The sequence below is a fragment of the Dipodomys merriami genome, unplaced genomic scaffold (genome assembly GCF_024711535.1).
Source record: "Dipodomys merriami isolate MVZ:Mamm:240054 unplaced genomic scaffold, mDipMer1.0.p SCAF_24, whole genome shotgun sequence".
In the NCBI taxonomy this organism is placed as follows: domain Eukaryota; kingdom Metazoa; phylum Chordata; class Mammalia; order Rodentia; family Heteromyidae; genus Dipodomys; species Dipodomys merriami.
The window spans coordinates 24,367,431-24,387,653 of NW_027203826.1; the positions used below are offsets into that span (position 1 = coordinate 24,367,431).

General features: G+C 44.4%; 1 protein-coding gene across 4 annotated transcripts in view; it reads left to right on the plus strand.

Annotated features, from left to right (window-relative positions):
• Positions 1 to 6,409: 6,409 nt before the first annotated feature.
• Serpinc1 (serpin family C member 1) overlaps positions 6,410 to 20,223 on the plus strand; it is a 31,944-nt gene continuing 18,130 nt past the window's right edge. For 3 of the 4 annotated variants that reach the window (XM_070034442.1, XM_070034443.1, XM_070034444.1), the window contains exons 1-7: positions 6,410 to 6,541; positions 9,298 to 9,673; positions 11,258 to 11,473; positions 11,817 to 11,954; positions 13,970 to 14,360; positions 15,908 to 15,972; positions 18,660 to 18,828. In XM_070034442.1, coding sequence (XP_069890543.1) covers positions 6,501 to 6,541; positions 9,298 to 9,673; positions 11,258 to 11,473; positions 11,817 to 11,954; positions 13,970 to 14,360; positions 15,908 to 15,972; positions 18,660 to 18,828 — 1,396 coding nt within the window. In that variant the 5' untranslated portion in view covers positions 6,410 to 6,500. Of the gene's footprint in view, positions 6,542 to 9,297; positions 9,674 to 11,257; positions 11,474 to 11,816; positions 11,955 to 13,969; positions 14,361 to 15,907; positions 15,973 to 18,659; positions 19,406 to 20,223 lie in introns of those variants that run through there. The other variant, XM_070034445.1, reaches the window with a different exon arrangement.

Genomic DNA, 20,223 nt, shown 5'->3' on the forward strand with positions numbered 1-20,223 from the left:
TCTTTCTTTCTTTCTTTCTTTCTTTCTTTCTTTCTTTCTTTCTTTCTTTCTCTTTCTTTCTTTCTTTCTTTTCTTTCTTTCTTTCTTTCTTTTCTTTCTTTCTTTCTTTCTTTCTTTCTTTTCTCTTTCTTTCTTTCTTTCTTTCTTTCTTTTCTTTCTTTCTTTCTTTCTTTTCTTTCTTTTTCTTTCTTTCTTTCTTTCTTTCTTTCTTTCTTTCTTTCTTTTCTTTCTTTCTTTCTTTCTTTCTTTCTTTCTTTCTTTCTTTCTTTCTTTCTTTCTTTCTTTCTTTCTTTCTTTCTTTTGTCAGCCCTGGAGCTTGAACTCTGGGCCTGGGCACTGTCCCTCAGCTCTTCAGCTCAAGGCTAGCGCTCTACCACTTGAGCCACAGAGCCACTGCAGGCTTTTTCTGTTTATGTGGTGCTGAGGAATCGAACCCAAGGCCTCATGCATGCAAAGCAAGCACTCTACCACTGAGCCACCTTCCCAGCCCCCTGGTCTTTCTTTTAGGGCACAGAATCCCAGTCTGTCAAAAGTATAGGGTCCTAGAAGTAAGGGTTAGGGCATTCCAGGTCTTAGGAACAGCCTCATTTCATCATGTGATGATAGATAGAACCACTGAAAAAACAGAGCTATTATACTGAATGCTTATGCTGTGTTGGATCTGTGCTCATCCATGATACGCACCCATCCATAAAATTCCAATGCCCAACTTAAATGAGTAAATACATAAATACATAAGTGAATAAAAGATGAGTGATTAAAGAAAAAGGTACTCAGGAGGTTGAGATCTGAGGATCAAGATTCAAAGCCAGCTTGAGCAGGAAACTGTGAGACTCATCTTTAACCACAAAAAGCTGGAAAAGGAGCTGTGGCTCAAGTGGTAGGTAGAGTACTAGGCTGAGCACAAAAGCTCAGGGACAATACCCAGGCCAAGTTCAAGCTCCAGGACCAGCAAACAACAACAACAAAAGGTACCACACTTTCCAGCCAGTCTTTTGCTATTGTGGGTCAGGTGGCATTTGTAACACTTATGGAGGTATACTATGGGGTGAATTTCCCAAAGCAGATTCAGCTCAAAGGGCAAATGCATATGCAATTTTGGTATTGCCAAATTTCCCTTCAAAGAGTTACAAAAATTTGCACTCCCAACATCAATGGGTTAAAGGGCCTATTTCATCATGGTCTAGCAACATAATGTCCACTTTAATCCTTAATTCTTTTTCTTTTTCTCACTATGTAGCCAAGGCTGTCCTTAAATTCTTCATCCTTCTGCTCCCTCCTCCCAAATGTTGGGATTACAAGCATATGTTGCCATGCCCAGCAAGCTCTTTTAATATATATGATACAAAATGTATGTATACATATTATAATATAATATATGCATAATATATACATACTAAATATATACAATTATATATTAAATAAATATTTACACATTACATATATTAATTTTTATATTTAATGTGTATGTATATGTATGTGTATATATCTACACACACACACATATATATATATTTATATATATATATATATATATATATATATATATTACCAAAGTATGTTAAAAGGAGCTACTTGACAATCTTAACTAAGTAATGCAGGTTAGTATCATAGTAATGAGGCAAATAAATTGACAGTTCGTGTACTTCATGATGAATCCCACATTGAGGACAAAGTTACTTGTCATAGTAATGCCAAGAAGAGGATCACTGTAGTCATGAGGAATCCTAAGACACACAAATTAAAACACTTCCTTGAAAATCAACTGGTCTATACTCAAAAAATGCCAGTCATTAGAGAGGAAGAAAAGAAAGGGGGTAAAGGTGCAACTTAGAGCAAGTGCTTAGCATTTCTGAGGCCCTGAGTTCAATTCCCAGCACCAAAGAGATAGAGAGAGGAGGTAACTGTTACATCCTGAAGGACCAGACAAGTAAATACAACATGTGACCCTCAAGCAGGAAACAAGAACAACAACAACAACAAAACCTACTTATTTATTTAGCTATAAATCAGAGGTTCCCCAAAGTTTGGCTTAGCAGCCCTGAGAGATCCTAAAAACCTTTCAGAAAATACAGAAAGCTGAAACTATTTTAGTGCATAACTATTTTAATAATTCTCACTTTTTTTTTTTTTTTGCCAGTCCTGGGGCTTGAACTCAGGGCCTGTCCTTTAGCTTCTTTTGCTCATCTAGCATTTGACTACTTGAGCCACAGTGCCACTTCTGGCCTTTTCTGTTTATATGGTACTGAAGAATGCAACCCAGGGCTTCATAGATGCTAGCCACATACCCAGTCCATTCCTCACATTTTTAATTAATTTATTCTTCTTACAGAGGCGATGCATGGAGGGATTACAATTATGTAAGTCAGGTAATGAGTACATTACCTTTCGTACAGTGTCTTCTGTTCTTCGCATGTTTTTAGCAAGACTATAAACTAGGTCCTGACATCATGGTGTTTGAAAATTCCTGCAATAAAGTACATTAGTGAAATGATTGGAAAAATCAGAATAATATTTATAGATTTGAAAAATAGTACTATATTTCAAATATTACGATGCCAATGCTATTTCCCATGCTGTGATGGCACAGGGCACTATTCTTGTTTTTAGGAATCACATCTTAACTGTGGAGAGAGGGGTATGGTGTATGCAACTTACTATCAAACAGCACAGGAAAACAATAATGTGTATTTGTGCACGTGGAAAGAGAAGAATATGAAAGCAAACATGGTAAAATGCTAGTGTGGGGAAACCGAGTAAAGGATGTAAAATAACAGTCTGTACTATTTACAAAGGTTGAGCTTTCTACAAGTGTGAAATTATTTCAATAATAAAAAACCAAAGGTTCTAACAACAATGTCACCTGAGCCTTTCCCCTTCCTCTTCCCGAGCTTTATTGACCAGGCCTCGTGTTTGTCCTTCCCTTGCCTCGATACCCACTTCAGTCAGGCCTCCATTAACACTGGGATGTTTTCCTTTGTGCTAGGTTCTCCTAGAAAGCACCAGAGTCACCATTATATACCCAGGCCTGGCATCATGCCTGGAACATATAGGTATTCATGAATTTTTTTTCCTTCCTTCCTTCCTTCCTTCCTTCCTTCCTTCCTTCCTTCCTTCCTTCCTTCCTTCCTTCCTTCCTACCTTCCTTCCCTCCCTCCCCCCTCCCTCTCTCTTCTTCTCTTTGTCTATTGTGGGCTTGAACTCTGGGCCTGGGTGCTGTCCCTCAGCTCTTCAGCTCAAGGCTAGCGCTCTACCACTTGAGCCACAGCGCCACTTCCAGTTTTCTGGTGGTGAATTGGAGATGAGAGTCTTGAGGACTTTCCTGCCCAGGCTGGCTTAGAACTGTGATCCTCAGATCTCAGCCTCCTGAGTAGACAGGATTACAGGCGTGAGTCACCAGCGTCAGGCAAGCCCTACACTTGTGTTAATACGTGTTTTTATGGCTCCATGAATGAATGAATAAATCAAACTCAATCTGAATCCTAATCTTACCTTCTTGGTTATGCATTGAATGTCTTCTCTGCAGATGTGTACCAGCCACTTACATCCCTTCAGCAAAGCCTCGTGTCTGCTCGCCCCCAAGGAACCTCCTTCATAGTACAAGCCAGGCAGCTCCTACCAGCTGGAGCGACAGGTCTCAATAGGATGTGCTCCCCCTTGACATAAAGACAGCGCTTCTGGAAGATATTCATATGGCTCCTTTCTGATTTCATTCTAGTCTCTTTCAAAGTCATTTTGTTTGGGAAATCAGTCCTCGATGGTACTGTGACGCCTCCTCACCCCACTCTCTTTGCCTCACCATCATTTTCTCCATGACCCTTGTGACATCTGGTTGGCACTGTATATACTTTCTTTCTTTCTTTCTTTCTTTCTTTCTTTCTTTCTTTCTTTCTTTCTTTCTTTCTTTCTTTCTTTCTTTCTTTCTTTTTCTTTCTTTCTTTCTTTTTTTCTCTTTCTTCTTTCTTTCTTTCTTGCTTCCTTTCTTTCTTCCTTTCTTTCTTCCTTTCTTCCTTTCTTCTGAGTCTCTATATACACAGGCTGGCCTCAAACTCATGATCCTTCTGCTGCAGCTTCCTGAATGCTTGGGGTTACAGGTATGTACCACCATGCCCAGACTCACTTCTAATATATTGGTTCTTTACATGATTTTTCCCTGTCTCCCCTAGATGGAATTCCAATACCTAGAGCAATGTCGGCTGGCATAGGTAGCTAGACAGGTATTTGCTGGACAGGTGATTTATCATTTGTCTTTGAGAGTGATAAGGAGCCTTTGAGCATTCTCAAGTGCTTTGAGACAGCTCACACTGCACACGAGGTCCTCAAAATGTCCCACTGCTTAGTGAAGAATGTAGACATAGCTTCAGTCAGATGATTCCTTATGTAAGTAGTAAAGAGGTCTCAAAATTTCCTTGAACTTCAAGGAATCCTCAGTCACTCAGAAGGTAGCATATGCATCCTGTGAACACCTACAGCAATCCAGTGAAAAATGTCTTTGGCTATTTAGGAAATGTAAGTAAATTAATTAATTAATATAAAAATAAATTAATCTACCCCTTATCTCCATTAGTTGCTTTAATTTAATTTATTTTATTTTATTTTTTTTTTGCCAGTTCTGGGGCTTGAACTCAGGGCCTGGGCATTATCCCTGAGTTTCTTTGGCTTAAGGCTAGCACTCTACCACTTGAGCCACAGCACCACTTCTGGTTTTTGGGGTTTTTTGTCAGTCATGGGCTTGAACTCTGGGCCTGGGTGCTGTCCCTCAGCTCTTCAGCTCAAGGTGAGTGCTCTACCACTTGAGCCACAGTGCCATTTCCGGTTTTTTGGTGGTTTTATTGGAGATAAGAGTCTCACATCCTTCCCTGCCCAGGCTGGCTTTGAACCTCAGATCCTCAGATCTCAGCCTCCTGAGTAGCTAGGATTACAGGCATGAGCTACCAACACCTGGCTACTTCCGGCTTTTTCTGTTTATGTGGTGCTGGGGAACCCAGGGCTTCATGCATGCTAGGCAAGACTGTACCACTAAGCCACATTCCTAGCCCTCCATTAGTTTTGATTAACTTAATCTCCTCATTAACTAGTAAAAATAACAATGCACACAAACACAATTTGGTTTATTTGCTTTATTTTGAGACTGAGTCTTGCTAGCCCAGGCTGGCCTTGAACTTGAGATCCTCTTGTCTCATCTTCTTTAGTTTGTTGATTCCTGGTGAGGGGGGTGGGAGAGGGGCTGGGGTGCTGTCTTTTAGCTTTTTTGCTCAAGGCTGGGACATATAGCTCCACTTTTGACTTTTTGCTAGTAGATAAGAGTCTCACAGACTGTCCTGTTTAGGCTAGCTCTCAATGGCAGTCCTGAGATCTCAGCCTCTTAAGAAGCTAAGATTATAGGCATCAGCCACCTGGTGCCCGGCAGTATTTTTTCTTTTTTTTTAAATCAGTGGTGAGACTTCTCCCTAGGACCTTAGGGCTACTAGGCAAACACCGTCACAGAGCCACTTCCCCAGCCTTATTTTCTCTTTGAATCATACTTCAAGCCAGGTAAGTTGACTCGAACCTTACATCCTAGATACTTGAGAGGTAGAGCTAGGTTAGCTTAAGTTAAAAAAAAAAAAAAAAAATTGTAGCCAGGTGCCCGTGGCTCACGCCTGTAATCCTAGCTACTCAGGAGGCTGAGATCTGGGGATTGCAGTTCAAAGCCAGCCTGGGCAGAAAATTCCTGTGAGATTATTATCTTCAATTAACCACCAGAAAACTGGAAGTGGAGCTGTAGCTCAAAGTGGTAGACTGCTAGCCTTGAGTGCACAGACCGCACCCAGGCCCTGAGTTCAATCCCCATGTCCGAAAATAAATAAGTAAACAGCACAAAAAGGGACTGGAGACCTGACCCAGGGGATAGAGTGACAGTGACAGCTAGCAAGCCTCAGTCCCTGGGTTCAATCCTAGTACCAGCAAAAGAAATTTGTTTTCTACCTTTGCATGGATTGTTTTGTTTTTACTCACTCCCTTCCCCTTCATAATGAAAGCTAAGAGAAAAAGAAGGCATTGTATTGAACAGAGAAGCTACAAGTTTCTGGATGTTGACTAATTATATTTACCTATTTCTATCAGATTAACCAAGTTTGGTTAATTAGGAAAAGAAATTTCTATAAAGTTTTCCTGATCCGGCGATTTGTTAAGCAAGTTTAAATTCATGACCATGTTTTCTTCTTCCTTTTCTATAAAGGTGAGGAGAAGAATGCGGACTGTGTGCAAGAAGGCGGGTCTCACTTTCCCTGGGCCTGACTGAACGTTAACTTCCCGGCTAATTCAATAACAGGGAGCCCCAGGCTTTGCTTAACCCCAGGAGCTGGTCATCGGCCTTTGACCTCCGCTCTCACCAGCTCCCTCCCCCACCGTGTCCTCTGGACCTCAGTCAGATTCAGAAGAAGGAACAGTTGTCAGAGGACAGCTTGTCTCAGACCAGGCTCTGTCCACTGACGCAGCCCTGGGGCAGCTAAGCGGCCATGTTTTCCAATAGGATAGGAATGGTGGCTCCTGGAGAAAGGTAAGTGGGTAGACACCCTCTTTGCAGGCTCCTGTTGGGTTTTCTGACCTCAAAAGAGCTCACCAGGATGACCTCTGGCACCTTTGAAAAGACGAGGCCTTCTCCCTGGTCTTTATAAACGGAGGCCGGGGAGTGCCCCCCCTCCCACACGCCTCTCCAGCTAAGGCCTTTCCCAAGCCACACCTTAGGTTTTCTCAGGTCAGGAGGCAAGAGGGATAGTCTTTCTTTGTGTGAAAATTGGCAGTCCAGAAGATGCTGCAAGATGTTCCCAGGGAAATCCCCAGAGTCCGCAGTACATCTAAGAGCAGGCATGGGTGATCCGTCAGGGCCTCCTAATCCCCTTTGGCCCCCCATTATCCTTGGTTGTCACACTGCTGAGGATCTCTGTGACCTTCGACAGTCCAAGCCCTGTGCCATTTTTTGGACTGAGATTCCCTCTCTTGGGTACCGCACATGGAAAGCCTCTCCTTGATCTGGGTTGCCACTGAAGGCTAGAAGTTGGCTGATGTGTTGTTTGTGTGTAACAGAGCCCTCGGGGGCAGCCCATGCTCCAGCTACTGTCTGCATTTATTTTCAAATGTACCTAAACTGGAAAACAGAGGGGAGGTGATCCAGATCTTCTCCTCTCCCACCCCCTCTCCTTTTTATTCCACTTTTATCTTCCCTCAGTGTCTCCATTTCCCTACCACTCTGCTGCAGAGTTGGCCTCATACCACACAGAAAGACAAATCCCCCAGTGGCCTGGAACTTGGAGCTAGCCCCTTGCTTGCCAAGCAGATTGCCTCCCTGGGTCTTCTCCATGCCCTATGCTGTCATTTTCATCCAAGGGGAGGCCGAGATGTCAGCAGCCATATACAAACTCCTTTCTTGAGACCCAAAGATCCTGGGCTTCGTCTCCTTCTCATAGCTACAAAACTATTATGAAGACTTTGTCTCTTAGTTTATTGTTCTGGGTATCCTTTTATTTATTTATTTATTTATTGCCAGTTTTGGGGCTTGAGCTCAGGGCCTGGGCGCTGTCCCTGAGCTTCTTTTGCTCAAGGCTAGCACTCTACCACTTGAGCCACAGTGCCACTTCCAGCTTTTTCGTTTATGTGGCACTAAAGAATTGAACCCAGGGCTTCAGGCCTGTGAGGCAAGCACTCTACCACTGAGCCACATTTCCAGTTCCTCCAAATTTTCTTAATTTGCCAATGTTGCTATCACATATTCGTTTGTTTTTGTTTTGAGGCAGGATCTCAGTCTGTATCTTAGGTTGACATTCATTGCACTAGAGATTTTACTGCCTAGGCTCCTTGTGTGCTAGGATTACAGGCATGTACCACATACCTGGTTACAACTCTTTTTTTTGGTCGGTCATGGCCTGAACTCTGGGTCTGGGCGCTGTCCCTCAGCTCTTCAGCTCAAGGCTAGCACTCTACCAATTGAGCCACAGCACCACTTCTGGCTTTTTCTGCTTATGTGGTGCTCTACCACTGAGCCACCTTCCCAGCCCTACAACTCATTTTTTTAAACAGTGAGATGAGCTTCTTTTACATTTAATGAACCCTTGTTGGAAGCTATTACCATTTTCAACTGTTGAGTCACAGTGGTTCATAGAAGTCACAAGGACTGTGGTTCAAGGCCAGTCCAGGGGATAAAGTTCAAGAGACACCCCCTTCCCCATCTCAACCAATGTCTGGGCATGGTGGTTCATGTCTGTCATTACAGCGTAAATAGGAGGACTATAGTCTGGGCGGAAATGTGAGACTCTATTAAAAAAAATAACTAAAGCAAAAAGGGCTGGGGACATAGATCAAGTGATAGAGCACCTGCCCAGCAGGTGAGAGGTCCTAAGTTCTACCCCCACTACCACTAAAAAACAAAAAAACTAGGTAACAGAAAATGATGAAGGCCAGGCACCGGTGGCTCATACCTGTAATCCTACCTACTCAGGAGGCTGAGATCTGAGGATCGTAGATCAAAGCCAGGCTAGGCAAGAAAGTCTGTGAGACTCTTCTGTCCAATTAACTACTAGAAAGTCAGAAGTGGTGCTGTGGCTCAAGTAGTAGAGCACTAGCCTTGAACTGAAGAGCTCAGGAACTGTACCCAGGCTCAGAGTTCAAGCTCCACAACCAACCAAAACAAACAAACAAAAAGTGTTGAAGGCTTGAACTAAGGTCATGGTAGTAACAGGTAAAAGGACAAGAAAGCTGAATGAATGGAATCTGGGGTCTGACTAAACAAGTAGCGTCCAGGTCACACTCATGTTTCTGAGCTAGATGCCAGGAGACACAAGAGTCTGTCTCCTTCCCTCGCTGTTGGACATGCAAAGCAAAACAGGTGTATGGTGAGAACTGTGTGTAGTTGGAGTCTGCAGGTGGGTATGTTCATCTCACCAACAGGACGCTTTACATTCTTTTCCTCCTTCCCTCCCTTCCTCCCTCTTCCCCCCTTTCTTTTCTTTTCTTTTCTTTCTTTCTTTCTTTCTTTCTTTCTTTCTTTCTTTCTTTCTTTCTTTCTTTCTTTCTCCCTTCCTTCCTTCCTTCCTTCCTTCCTTCCTTCCTTCCTTCCTTCCTTCCTTCCTTCCCTCCTTCTTTCCTTCCTTTCCTTCTTTTTGTCAGTGGTAGGGCTTGAACTCAGGGCCTGTGGGCCGTCCCTGAACTCTTTTGCTCAAGGCGAGTGCTCTGCCACTTGAGCCACAGTGCCACTGGAGAAGCTGGGGTGCTGGCGGGGACGGGGGGCTCCCCGGACTGGCTTACCTCTGCCCGTTGTAGGAAGCTGCTTCTCCTCTCCCTGCTGCTGCTCGGCCTGTGGGGCGGGGCGGCCTGCCACGGGACGGCCGTGGACGACATCTGCACGGCCAAGCCCCGGGACATCCCCGTGAACCCCATGTGCATTTACCGCGCCCCGGAGAAGAGGGCCACGGAGCTGGGGGGCCTGGAGAAGGAGAAGAGGGTCCCCGAGGCCACCAACCGCCGCGTGTGGGAGCTGTCCAGGGCCAACTCCCACTTCGCCACCACCTTCTATCAGCACCTGGCGGACTCCAAGAAGGACGACGACAACATCTTCCTGTCGCCCCTGAGCATCTCCACGGCGTTTGCGATGACCAAGCTGGGCGCCTGCAACGACACCCTGAAGCAGCTGATGGAGGTAAGGCCCGGAGCCGCTGCGCCCTCCGTGCGCCTGGGTTTCCAGAAATCGCGCTTCGGGGGGACCTGGGGTGCACCGCGCACCCCATGCAGTGCTTCGTGTGCAATGATTCCTTTATTGTTATTGTTTCCCATTCCTAGGATCTGTCCCTGAGCCTCGTTGTGCTCCAGGCTAGCACTCTACCACTGGAGCGACAGGGCCACTTCCAGTTTTTGGGTAATTAACTGGAGATAAGAGTCTCATGGGGACTTTTCTGCCTGGGGTGGCTTGGAACCACAATTCTCGGATGAGCCACCAGTGCCCCACTACATGAACCTTTTCAAAAAAGACCTTTTAAGTATCTATTAAGTATTTTTTTAAATGAGGGGAGGCCCATGGGTCTTACAAGTTCTCTTTTTAGTCATTCTTTCCATTTCTATATTTATTCATTCATTTCATCAGTCTTTCAGTGCTGTATTGTGCCAAGCAGTGTGGGGGGAGGTAGAAGCTTCCTGTTCCTGAAAGCAAAGAGCATTTACCATTTGGTGAGCTCAGGTTCTTGTGGATGAAGATTCTAGGGTTCTATACCCAGGACCCCAGGTCTTGGGAAGCCAAGAAAAGCCTCAAAGATGTGAGAGTATTTTCTGGCTCTGGGAAGGATTTGTCATAGTGAATCAGCTTTGCCTCTCTATCCAGCATCAAGAAGACTTTTCCCATTCCAGCAGGAAAGCATCTATGTATTGCTCTGAAGCCCTTTCGAGATTGTAGTTGGCATCCCATTTGATCTCTTTTATTTCTGTTTTCTCTTATACTTCCTGCTCTTTATTTTTCTGTTATCTATCTATTTGCTGTAAAAACATAAGCCAAGGGCTGGGATGCAGCTCAGTGGCAAAGTGCTTGCCTAGCAAGTGCAATGTCCTGAGTTCAATCCCAGTACCAGAAAAATAGACAAAAAAAAATACAGTTACAAAAAAAAAAAAACCCAAGAAACATAAGCGGGGGGCTGGGAAGGTGGCTCAGTGGTAGAGCGCTTGCCTTGCATGCATGAGGCCCTGGGTTCGATTCCTCAGTACCACGTAAGCAAAAAGAAAAAAGCCGGAAGTGGCGCTGTGACTCAAGTGGTAGAGCGCTAACCTTGAGCTCAAGAGCTGAGGAACAGCACCCAGGCCCAGAGTTCAGGCCCCACGGCCTGACCCTCCCCCCCCCCCAAAAAAAAACCATAAGCGGATCCAGGTGCTGGTGGCTCATGCTTGTAGTCTTGGCTATTCAGGAGGCTTGATATCTGAGGATCACAGTTCAAAGCCAGCCCAGCTAGTCTGTGAGACTCTTACCTCCAATTAAAAACTAGGAGCAGTGCTCTGGCTCAAAGTGGTAGAGTGCTAGCATTGAGCAAAAAAGCTCAGGGATAGCATCCAAGCCCAGAGTTCCAGCCCCATGACTGACAAAAAACAAAAGATAAAAAATAAAAACACAAGCTGAACATTTATGCTGCGCCCGGCACCGAATCGAAAGCGCGCACAGCCCAGGTGGCTGTGGAGCAGGAGGAACTGGACAGCCCTGTGGTCAGCCACTCACCTTGACCATTTCGTTGGTTTGCTCCCTTAGGTTTTTAAGTTTAATACCATCTCTGAAAAAACATCTGATCAGATCCACTTCTTCTTCGCCAAACTGAACTGCCGACTCTATCGGAAAGCCAACCTATCCTCCCACTTGGTATCAGCCAACCGCCTTTTCGGAGACAAATCCCTTACCTTCAACGAGACCTACCAGGACATCAGTGAGGTGGTCTACGGAGCCAAGCTGCAGCCCCTGGACTTCAAGGTGAGTTGAAGCTTCATCCCTAATCTCGGAGTTCTTTCTCTTACACAGAAGTGCACTTCGATGCTAGCCAAAGACTGATGAAAGACTAACCACCAATCAGAACCCCTGAAATATCAGTTCTTAATAACAAGATCAGAAATAAAATGATATCTGTGGCTTAGATTATAAAGCCTGATCTGAAAAATAAGTAGATAATGAATTCCTCATTTCATCTACTTTGTTCAAATAGTTTCCAAAGGTTATTCAAGAAGGGAGGATGAATGAAATAATGTTTGGCACAGGGAAATAGAGAACCCAGTTGAATTGAATACAGGTGGTTAAATTTGTTTCCTATTCTCCTTAGGAAAATGCAGAGAAGTCTAGAGTGACCATCAACAATTGGGTGGCCAATAAGACTGAAGGCCGGATCACCAACGTCATTCCCCCAGATGCAATCAATGAGCTCACTGTCCTGGTGCTGGTTAACACCATTTACTTCAAGGTACTCAAAATGGCCCTGGAGAGACCACAGGGACTTCTTTTTGCACTTCAGCTTATCCTCTTTCATATCTCTGAGCATGTGTAGGAAGATCCCTTCGGAAAAACAGTCCATGCATAGTCTAGGCACAAATATAAATTTGCTGAGAACCCAGAATTTTTGTGATGATGGCTGCTAGGCTCACGTTCAGAGAACTTAAGGCCCAGGGTGCAACAAAGTATGATACTCAGGAACAAACCCAGCATCTCTAGCTGTCAGGTATTTAGTGAGAAACGCATATATAGGAGAATATAGGAGAATATGTATATATATATATATATATATATATATATATATATATATATAAAATGTATACTTATATTATATATAATATAATATATATTTATATATTATATATTACATATTATATATATATATATATATTCTACCATTAAGTTAATTCCCTTGAGACCTGGGACAAAATGACAGAGTCTACTGAAATTCCTCAGTGGTGATTTCCTCCACTTTCTGGAACAGCCTTTACCGTGACTCCTAGTTACCCATGCCTGAAGCTTCAAAACTTGCAGGCTTACTTCCCCCAGACCTAGCAATGTCCCTGCTATCCGACCATGTAGATGGCTTCATTTTTCTCAGAGATTCGGGAGTTCCAAAGACGATCCCAATTTGATCACATTTAGGAAGGAAAAGGGAGGAGGGGTAGGAAGACACAGACCACTGACACTGGAGAGGACCACCAGTGAAAGGTGAATGGATCAGTGGCTGTTGCACAGATATGCATCTTTTCTCCCTTCCCTGTGGCCCAGAGCTTTGCCAGCACTGCTGTTGCCAAACCAGCTGTCCATCAGGAGAATTCTCCCTCCCCAAGAACAGAGTGGCCTGCATATCCAGAATGATTACCCTTTAAGTTCACACAATTCACTGTTTACGAGTCCTTGTGTTCCTCACAACATCACAAATGAGAAACTGAATCACTCATACCAAATTGTGTGTATGTGTGTGTGCGTGTGCTTGTGCACATGCGCGTGCGTGCATGCGTGCTAGTACTGGGGCTTGAACTCAGGGCCTCATGCGCACAGTTGGTTTTTTTTTTTTTTCTCTACCACTTGAGCTGAAGAACCTCCAGTTCTGGCTTTTTGTTGGTAATTGGAGATAAGTGTCTCATAGATTTGTCTGCCCTGGCTGGATGACTTTGAATCTCTATCCTCAAATTTCAGCCTTCTGAGTAGCTAGGATTACAGATGTGAGCAACTGGCACCCTGCCCAAATTGTTTAATTGTAGGTCCTTCCTCACCTGAGTGTGAGAATCTGTGTTGAGTCACCTGGGGTTTTTCCATGCCCCAATTTCTGCATCTATAAAATGGTAATTTTAAGCTTATGAGTATTACCCATAGGATTACTGAGAAGACTAAGTGAATGAATATAAAATACCTGTATCTCCAGTGTTTTTTCTTATTATGTATTTATTTTTGTTGGTCATGGGGCTTGAACTCAGGGCCTGGGCTCTGTCCCTGAGCTCTTTTGCACTCTACCACTTTGAACCACAGTGCTACATCAGTTTTTTTTTTTTTTTTTTTGGTCAGTCATAGTGCTTGAACTCTGGGCCTGGGTGCTGTCCCTCAGTTCTTCAGCTCAAGGCTAGCACTCTACCACTTGAGCCACAGCTCTACTTCCAGCTTTCTATACATATATGGTGCTGAGGAATCGAACCCAGGGCCTCATGCATGTGAGGCAAGTACTCTACCACTAAGCTACCTTCCTAGCCCCTACTTGCAGATTTTGAGTGATAAAAGTTTTTGGATATAAAGAGTCTCACAGGGACTTTTTTGCTCAGGCTGTCCTTGAACTGTGATCCTCAGATCTCAGCCTCCTGAGTAGCTGGATTATAGGCATGAGCCATCTGCGCTTGGCTTATATATACATTATTAATGTAATAAAATAGTGAGTATGGACCACATCATTCGCCTATGAATGGTTTTGTTTTCCTGCTCTATGATTCTCTGATGTGTATCTTCTTCCAGGGTCTGTGGAAGTCCAAGTTCAGCCCTGAGAACACAAAGAAGGAGACGTTCTACAAGGGGGATGATAAGTCGTGTTCAGTGTCTATGATGTATCAGGAAGGCAAATTCCGGTACCGGCGAGTGGCTGAAGGCACCCAAGTGCTGGAGCTTCCCTTCAAAGGTGATGACATCACCATGGTGCTCATCCTGCCAAAGCCTGAGAAGAACCTGGCCAAGGTGGAACAGGAGCTCACCCCAGAGTTGCTGCAGGAGTGGCTGGACAGCCTGGAGGAGATGATGCTGGTGGCGCACGTGCCGCGCTTCCGCGTGGAAGACAGCTTCAGTCTGAAGGAGCACCTGCAGGACATGGGTCTTGTGGACCTTTTCAACCCTGAGAAGTCCCACCTCCCAGGTTGGTATCCATCTGTGCCTCTTCTCTTTACCCCAAGGTGCTCTGACCAGAGTGAAAGAATTCAAAAAAGAAGACAAAATAACAAAGTAGCCCAAGATACCTGGATTTGGATCCCAGCTGTACTGCTGACTTACAGAAATCCTTGCCCCTTTTGAAACTTTTGTTTCCTCTGTAAAAGAAGGGATCTGCTCTTTGGACCATTGCTCACCCAATCAGCAAGGGCACCTTAAGTGTCTGTATCTGATAGAGGATACAGTCACTGACATTCACAACAGAGAGAAGCAGGATGCAGTAGTTCACACTTGCAGTCTAGCTTGCAAAGGTTGTGGTGGAAGGAGCAGGAACTTGACGCCTTCAGAGTCTCACTAAAAAGACTTGTCTCAAAAAAAAAAACCAAATAAGCTGTGTACCATTGGCTTACACTGTAATCCTACTATTCCAGAGGCTGAGATCAAAGGATTTCAGTTCAAAACCAGCCTGGGCAGAAAAAGTCCATGAAACTTCATCTCCAATTAGCCGGCAAAATGCCAGACTGGGGGTGTGGCTCAAGTGGTAAGGCACCAACTGTGAACAAAAAAGCTGAATGAGAGCATGAGGCCGTCAGTTCAAGCTCTAGTATTGGTTGATAAAATAAATAGAGCCAGGTGCTGGTGGCTCACACCTGTAATCCTAGCTACTCAGGAGGCTGAAATCTGAGGATCATGGTTCAAAGCCAGCCCTGGCAGGAAAGTCTGTGAGACTCTTATCTCCAATAAACCACCAGAAAACCAGAAGTGGTGCTGTGGCTCAAGTGGTAGAGTGCTAGCCTTGAGCTGAAGAGCCCAGGGACAGAGCCCAGGCCCAGATTTCAAGCCCCATTAGGGGGGAGGGGGGGAAAAAGAAGAAGAAAAGGAAAAAAAAAGAAAAAGAAAAAAGAAAGAAAATGCTAGAAGTAGTGCTGTGGCTCAAGTGGTAGAATGCTAGCCTTGAGCAAAAACAGCTCAGGGACAGCGCATAGGCCCTGAGTCCAAGCCCCAGGACTGGCAAAAAAAAAAAAAAAACAAACCAAAAAAACCCCAAAAAACTAGAAGTATATAGCTCAAGTGATGTAAGGCTTTTCTAGCATGTGTGAGGTCCTGGGCTCAATCTTCAGGATCAATCAATTAATCAATCAATCAATCAATTGTAGTTAGAGTATCTTCAAAATAAGAAATTTGTATCACTTGGACTTTACTGGGCTGACTTTAATCCAGTTCTAAAGTTAGCCCTTCTTTTAAAAATATTTCCACACCTTCTTAAGCCAGGTGCCAAAAAAAGGAAAAGAAATAACCCTTCTTCTTTCTTTAAGAACAGAGACCACTTTACCCCCTTGAAAGAGCTGAAGCATGAGATTAAATTCATGTGAGTAAGCTCGGAGTACTTATTATTTTAATGAGTATTCATTATGGGAATCTCCTCAGGTCAGGATCCCCAGGATTTCCAATTTTCAACAGAGACCCAAAGACCTCCTGTGGGTGGGAAGGAGCCGGAGCCTTCCATTTCAGAGCCTCCTCTGGTCTTCTTTGCAGGTATTGTTGCAGAAGGCAGGAATGACCTTTATGTGTCTGACGCATTTCACAAGGCATTTCTTGAGGTGAGTGTGTCTTTATGTTTCAAGGCATGGATACTTCCTATGATTCACGACTCTGGCCTTCTTGCTGCACTCATTCTCTTTTTTTTTTTTGGGTCAGGTCTTGGGGCCTTAACTCTGGGCCTGGGCGCTGTCCCTCAGCTCTTCAGCTCAAGGCTAGCACTCTACCACTTGAGCCACAGCGCCACTTCTGGCTTTTTTCTTTTTGCTTATGTGGTGCTGAGGAATCGAACCCAGGGCCTCAAGCATGCAAGGCAAGCGCTCTACCACTGAGCCATCTTCCCAGCCCTGCACTCATTCTTATGGTATAGATAGATATTAGATGCATAAACAGCAGGATACTACGGGGGAAGAGGCATGTTTCCAGTGTCTTAACTTCCCAATCTGTAGCCCTCTGCTCCATGAGGCCTGCTCTGGTATGGTCCTCTGTGGAGACCTTCACGGTCTGGCTGGTCTACCCAGTACCCTTCTAGCACCTCTCCTGCAGCAGACCTCTTAGAGGAGGGTGACAAAGGGAAAGGAACCACTAAGAAGGAATTCATTTAAGAAAATGGAAATCTGGGTACTGGTGGCTCACACCTGTAATCCTAGCCACTTAGGAGGCTGAGATCTGAGGATCACAGTTCAAAGCCAGATTTGAGAGGAAAGTCTATGAGACTCTTATCTCCAACTAACCACCAGAAAACAAGTGATGCTGTGGCTCAAAGTGGTAAAGTGCTAGCCTTGAGCAAAAGCTCAGGGACAGTGCCCAGGACCTGAGTTTAAGCCCCATGACCACCACCACCAACAACAAAAAGCATTTAGTAAGACTGAAAGGGGACACAGTTTACCTTTTCCTGAATTTGGACAAAATGGAATGTGTGTGTGAGATTAATGGTAAAGGTTGAAAAGCAAATGAAAGGTAAGAAAGAGGATCTGGTAGCTAGCTGAAAGATGGTGGCTCATGCCTGTAATCCTGATGAGTTAGGAATCTGAGATCTGGAGGTTCATAGTTTGGGGCCTGCCTAGGCAGAAAAGTCTTCGAGACTACCTCTCAAAAAACCAGGCTGGAGTTGTGGTTCAAGTGGTAGAATACTGGCTGTAAGCAAGAAAGCTGAATGAGAGTGTGAGGTTCTGAGAAGTAACTCAAAACAAAACAAAACAACAGTAACCTCCCACCCCAGCATTGCTGGTACTGGTGTATGTAGATCATGTGATGGAGAAGTACAGTACTAGACCACACTGCAGAAAATGAGTAAGGTGGGTACATTAAGCTCTCCTGTAATGATTATTAACAATGCACACTGGTGTGCTGAGGTCTGAGGAGTTCTACAGTGAAGCAGTGAGGAATCCCAGGGAGCCTTAGGTAACAGACAGCTGATGGGACTTCTAGTTCTCCAATACTCAACTATGGGCCAGGATCATTAATCATCTGGGGATCTTCACACTTGGAAATCTTAGGATTAGGCCTATGCACCTCTGTTTACAAGCTCTTCAGGGATTCTAATGCACAGGTGGAATTGGAAATCATGGTGTGGACTGTTCTTTGTGGAAGCCAAGGCTGAGTGAGAAAGGAAAGGGGTCAAATATTAGGAAGCTTGTAGGATGAGGAGATTGGCAGGCAAAAAAAAGAGAGAATTTATTGTTATCAAAGAGAAATATTTGGGGCTGGGAAGGTGGCTCAGTGGTAGAGTGCTTGCCTTGCATGCATGAGGCCCTGGGTTCGATTCCTCAGCACCACATAAGCAAAAAAAGCCGGAAGTGGCACTGTGGCTCAAGTGGTAGAGCGCTAGCCTTGAGCTGAAGAGCTGAGGGACAGCGCCCAGGCCCAGAGGTCAGGCCCCACAACCGGACCCAAAAAAAAAAAAAAAAAAAAAAAAAGAGAAATATTTCAGGGTATGGTGTCAGTAAACATAATTCCAGAGTCCAAGCTCAGTGAGAACTGTTTGGTTAAAGAAAAGTGGAAGGATCAGGGACGGGAGGAAGTCAGGAAGGAGACTCCAGGACCCTGACAGAGCTGTACTCTGTTCATAAGTTTAGACCTAGAATGAGCCTCGGATAGATAACATGGGGGAAAAGAGGGTCAAGAAGAGCAAGGAAGAGGGGGTGGGGGGAAATCTTCATTAATCAACCATGAAAAAAAAAAGATGAACAGAGTGATACTCTGCGTCATTAGATAACGTTTTCTGAAAGGAGACACTTTGCTTCCCTTTCAACACCTGCCAGTTCTACTCTACCAGTCAAGGTCGATACCACTGATTCGGTTTATGACTCCAAGAAAAAAAAAAAAATCACATCTAGATGAAGGCCATGTTCTTTTCATCTTCGTCAGCCTTATTTAGGTCTCAGTAGCTGCCTGGGTTGATAGCTGGGATTTTTCAGCAATCAAGCTCTAGTCTTGAGTCAATCTCTTTTAGAGATGTCCCGTTCAGGGGCCCTGTGAGGAATGTGACGGTCTCTAGCGCATGGAGATCTGTTTCAGGGTTGTGTGAGAGGGGTGCTTGCACAGCTTCGATAAACACATGAGCATTACATTCAGTGGATCAACGAATAAATACAGAAGGGTTTTGCAGGGAGCCCCATCTTGCCCAAGTCTATTTGCTACTGGAAAACCAAAGGCCTTGTGAAGAACTACTGAGTGTGTGGATTTGCCTGCCTACGGTGAACCACGGGGTGGCTCATGCAGCCGTTTTGTTTCTTGTGGCCTGCAGGTAAATGAGGAAGGCAGCGAGGCCTCCGCCAGCACTGCCATCATGATTGCGGGCCGTTCGCTGAACCCCAACAGAGTGACCTTCAGGGCCAACAGGCCCTTCCTGGTTTTGATCAGAGAAGTGACTCTGAACACTATTGTCTTCATGGGAAGAATAGCCAACCCTTGTGGTAACTAAAGTATTCTCTTTGCATCTCTTCTTATTTCTGTTGGTGAATAGAAGTAAAAATAAATACTACTTCCACCTCACAATGATGAATGGAATTTACCACCTGAAATGGAAAAGGACAAGCATGCTGTTGGGGCACTAGGTAAAAAAAAGATGCTTTCAGTATCTCTCCCCAGGGACCACACCTGGGTCAAGAAAATGAGAGAATTTTAAAAAATTACATTAAAAAAAGGAAACGAGGGGAAATGTGGTAGTGCCTATCTGTAATTCTCCATACTCAGAAGGCAGGGTCGGAGGATTTCAAGTTTGAGGTCTGCATGGGCTATACGTGAGTTCCAGGCCATTCCGGGATATGGAGACTTGGCCTCAAAACAGAAGGAAAGGAAGGAGGGAGGGGTGATGGAAGAAAGGGGTATGTTGGTATTCCATCCTGAGGGATGGTAGATGTCTGAAAGGGTAGGGCAGTTCAATTCTCAGTATTTTCATCACACTAAAAACTTCCCAAAACTGTTCACAAGTTCATCTCTATTAACAGAAAAGACAAAGTCCGAATATTAAATCATTTATTTCTCAAACCACTCACATGCATAATGTTCTTTTATACAGTGTTAAAATAAAGAGGAAATGCATTTTTATACAAACAGAATTTCAAGTATACATTAATAGACTTTTTAGATTACTAACAAAGTTGCTAAGGTTCCATTCACATTGTTTTTAAAGCTGTTCAACGAGAAAGCTTTTGCTAAACGGCTTTAAATATGTTTATATAAACCCATATCTTAACTCTTTCTTTGAATCTCCCTCCCCCAACCCCAGTCTTGGCCCACCCCCCTCCCCAACACAACAGGGCTCTAGGAGACATGCCACCTCTCCAAGGACTATTGGCTTGTCTTCAGGGGAAGGAGCGAATCTACAGGAGGAGAGTCTGAGAACACCTGCCACGTCAGGGGAGAGGCGAGCTGATGCTCAGGGTCAGCACAAGTCTGCTTGGGCCTGCAGAGCTTTGTGTCTGACTTTTCATCAGAAAGTCTCAGCCTCCCACAAAACTTCATGGAAATTCCTGCAATTTGGTCAGTAAGACGATAATTTAAGATTAGGTCATTTTCCCCCCAGTAAAGCTTCCAAAGTTAGAGCAGGTATTTAGAAGTTAAAAAAAAAAATTAGTGGTTGTTTCTTTTTTCCTTTGGCAGGGCTTAGGTGGGGGCAGCTTACAAATGTTAACATTAAGAAATTGGGTTAATTTTACAGGGACTGATAAAAAGTTCTCCCTCTTTAACTCTCCTCCTGAAGTAATCTGGCTTCAGGGCCAGCCACTCTCCTTAGGAATTAAAGTGCATTTTTTTCAGTAAGGGGGAGGGGGAGAGGTGAAGTTTACACTTACGTGATGGTTAAAGGG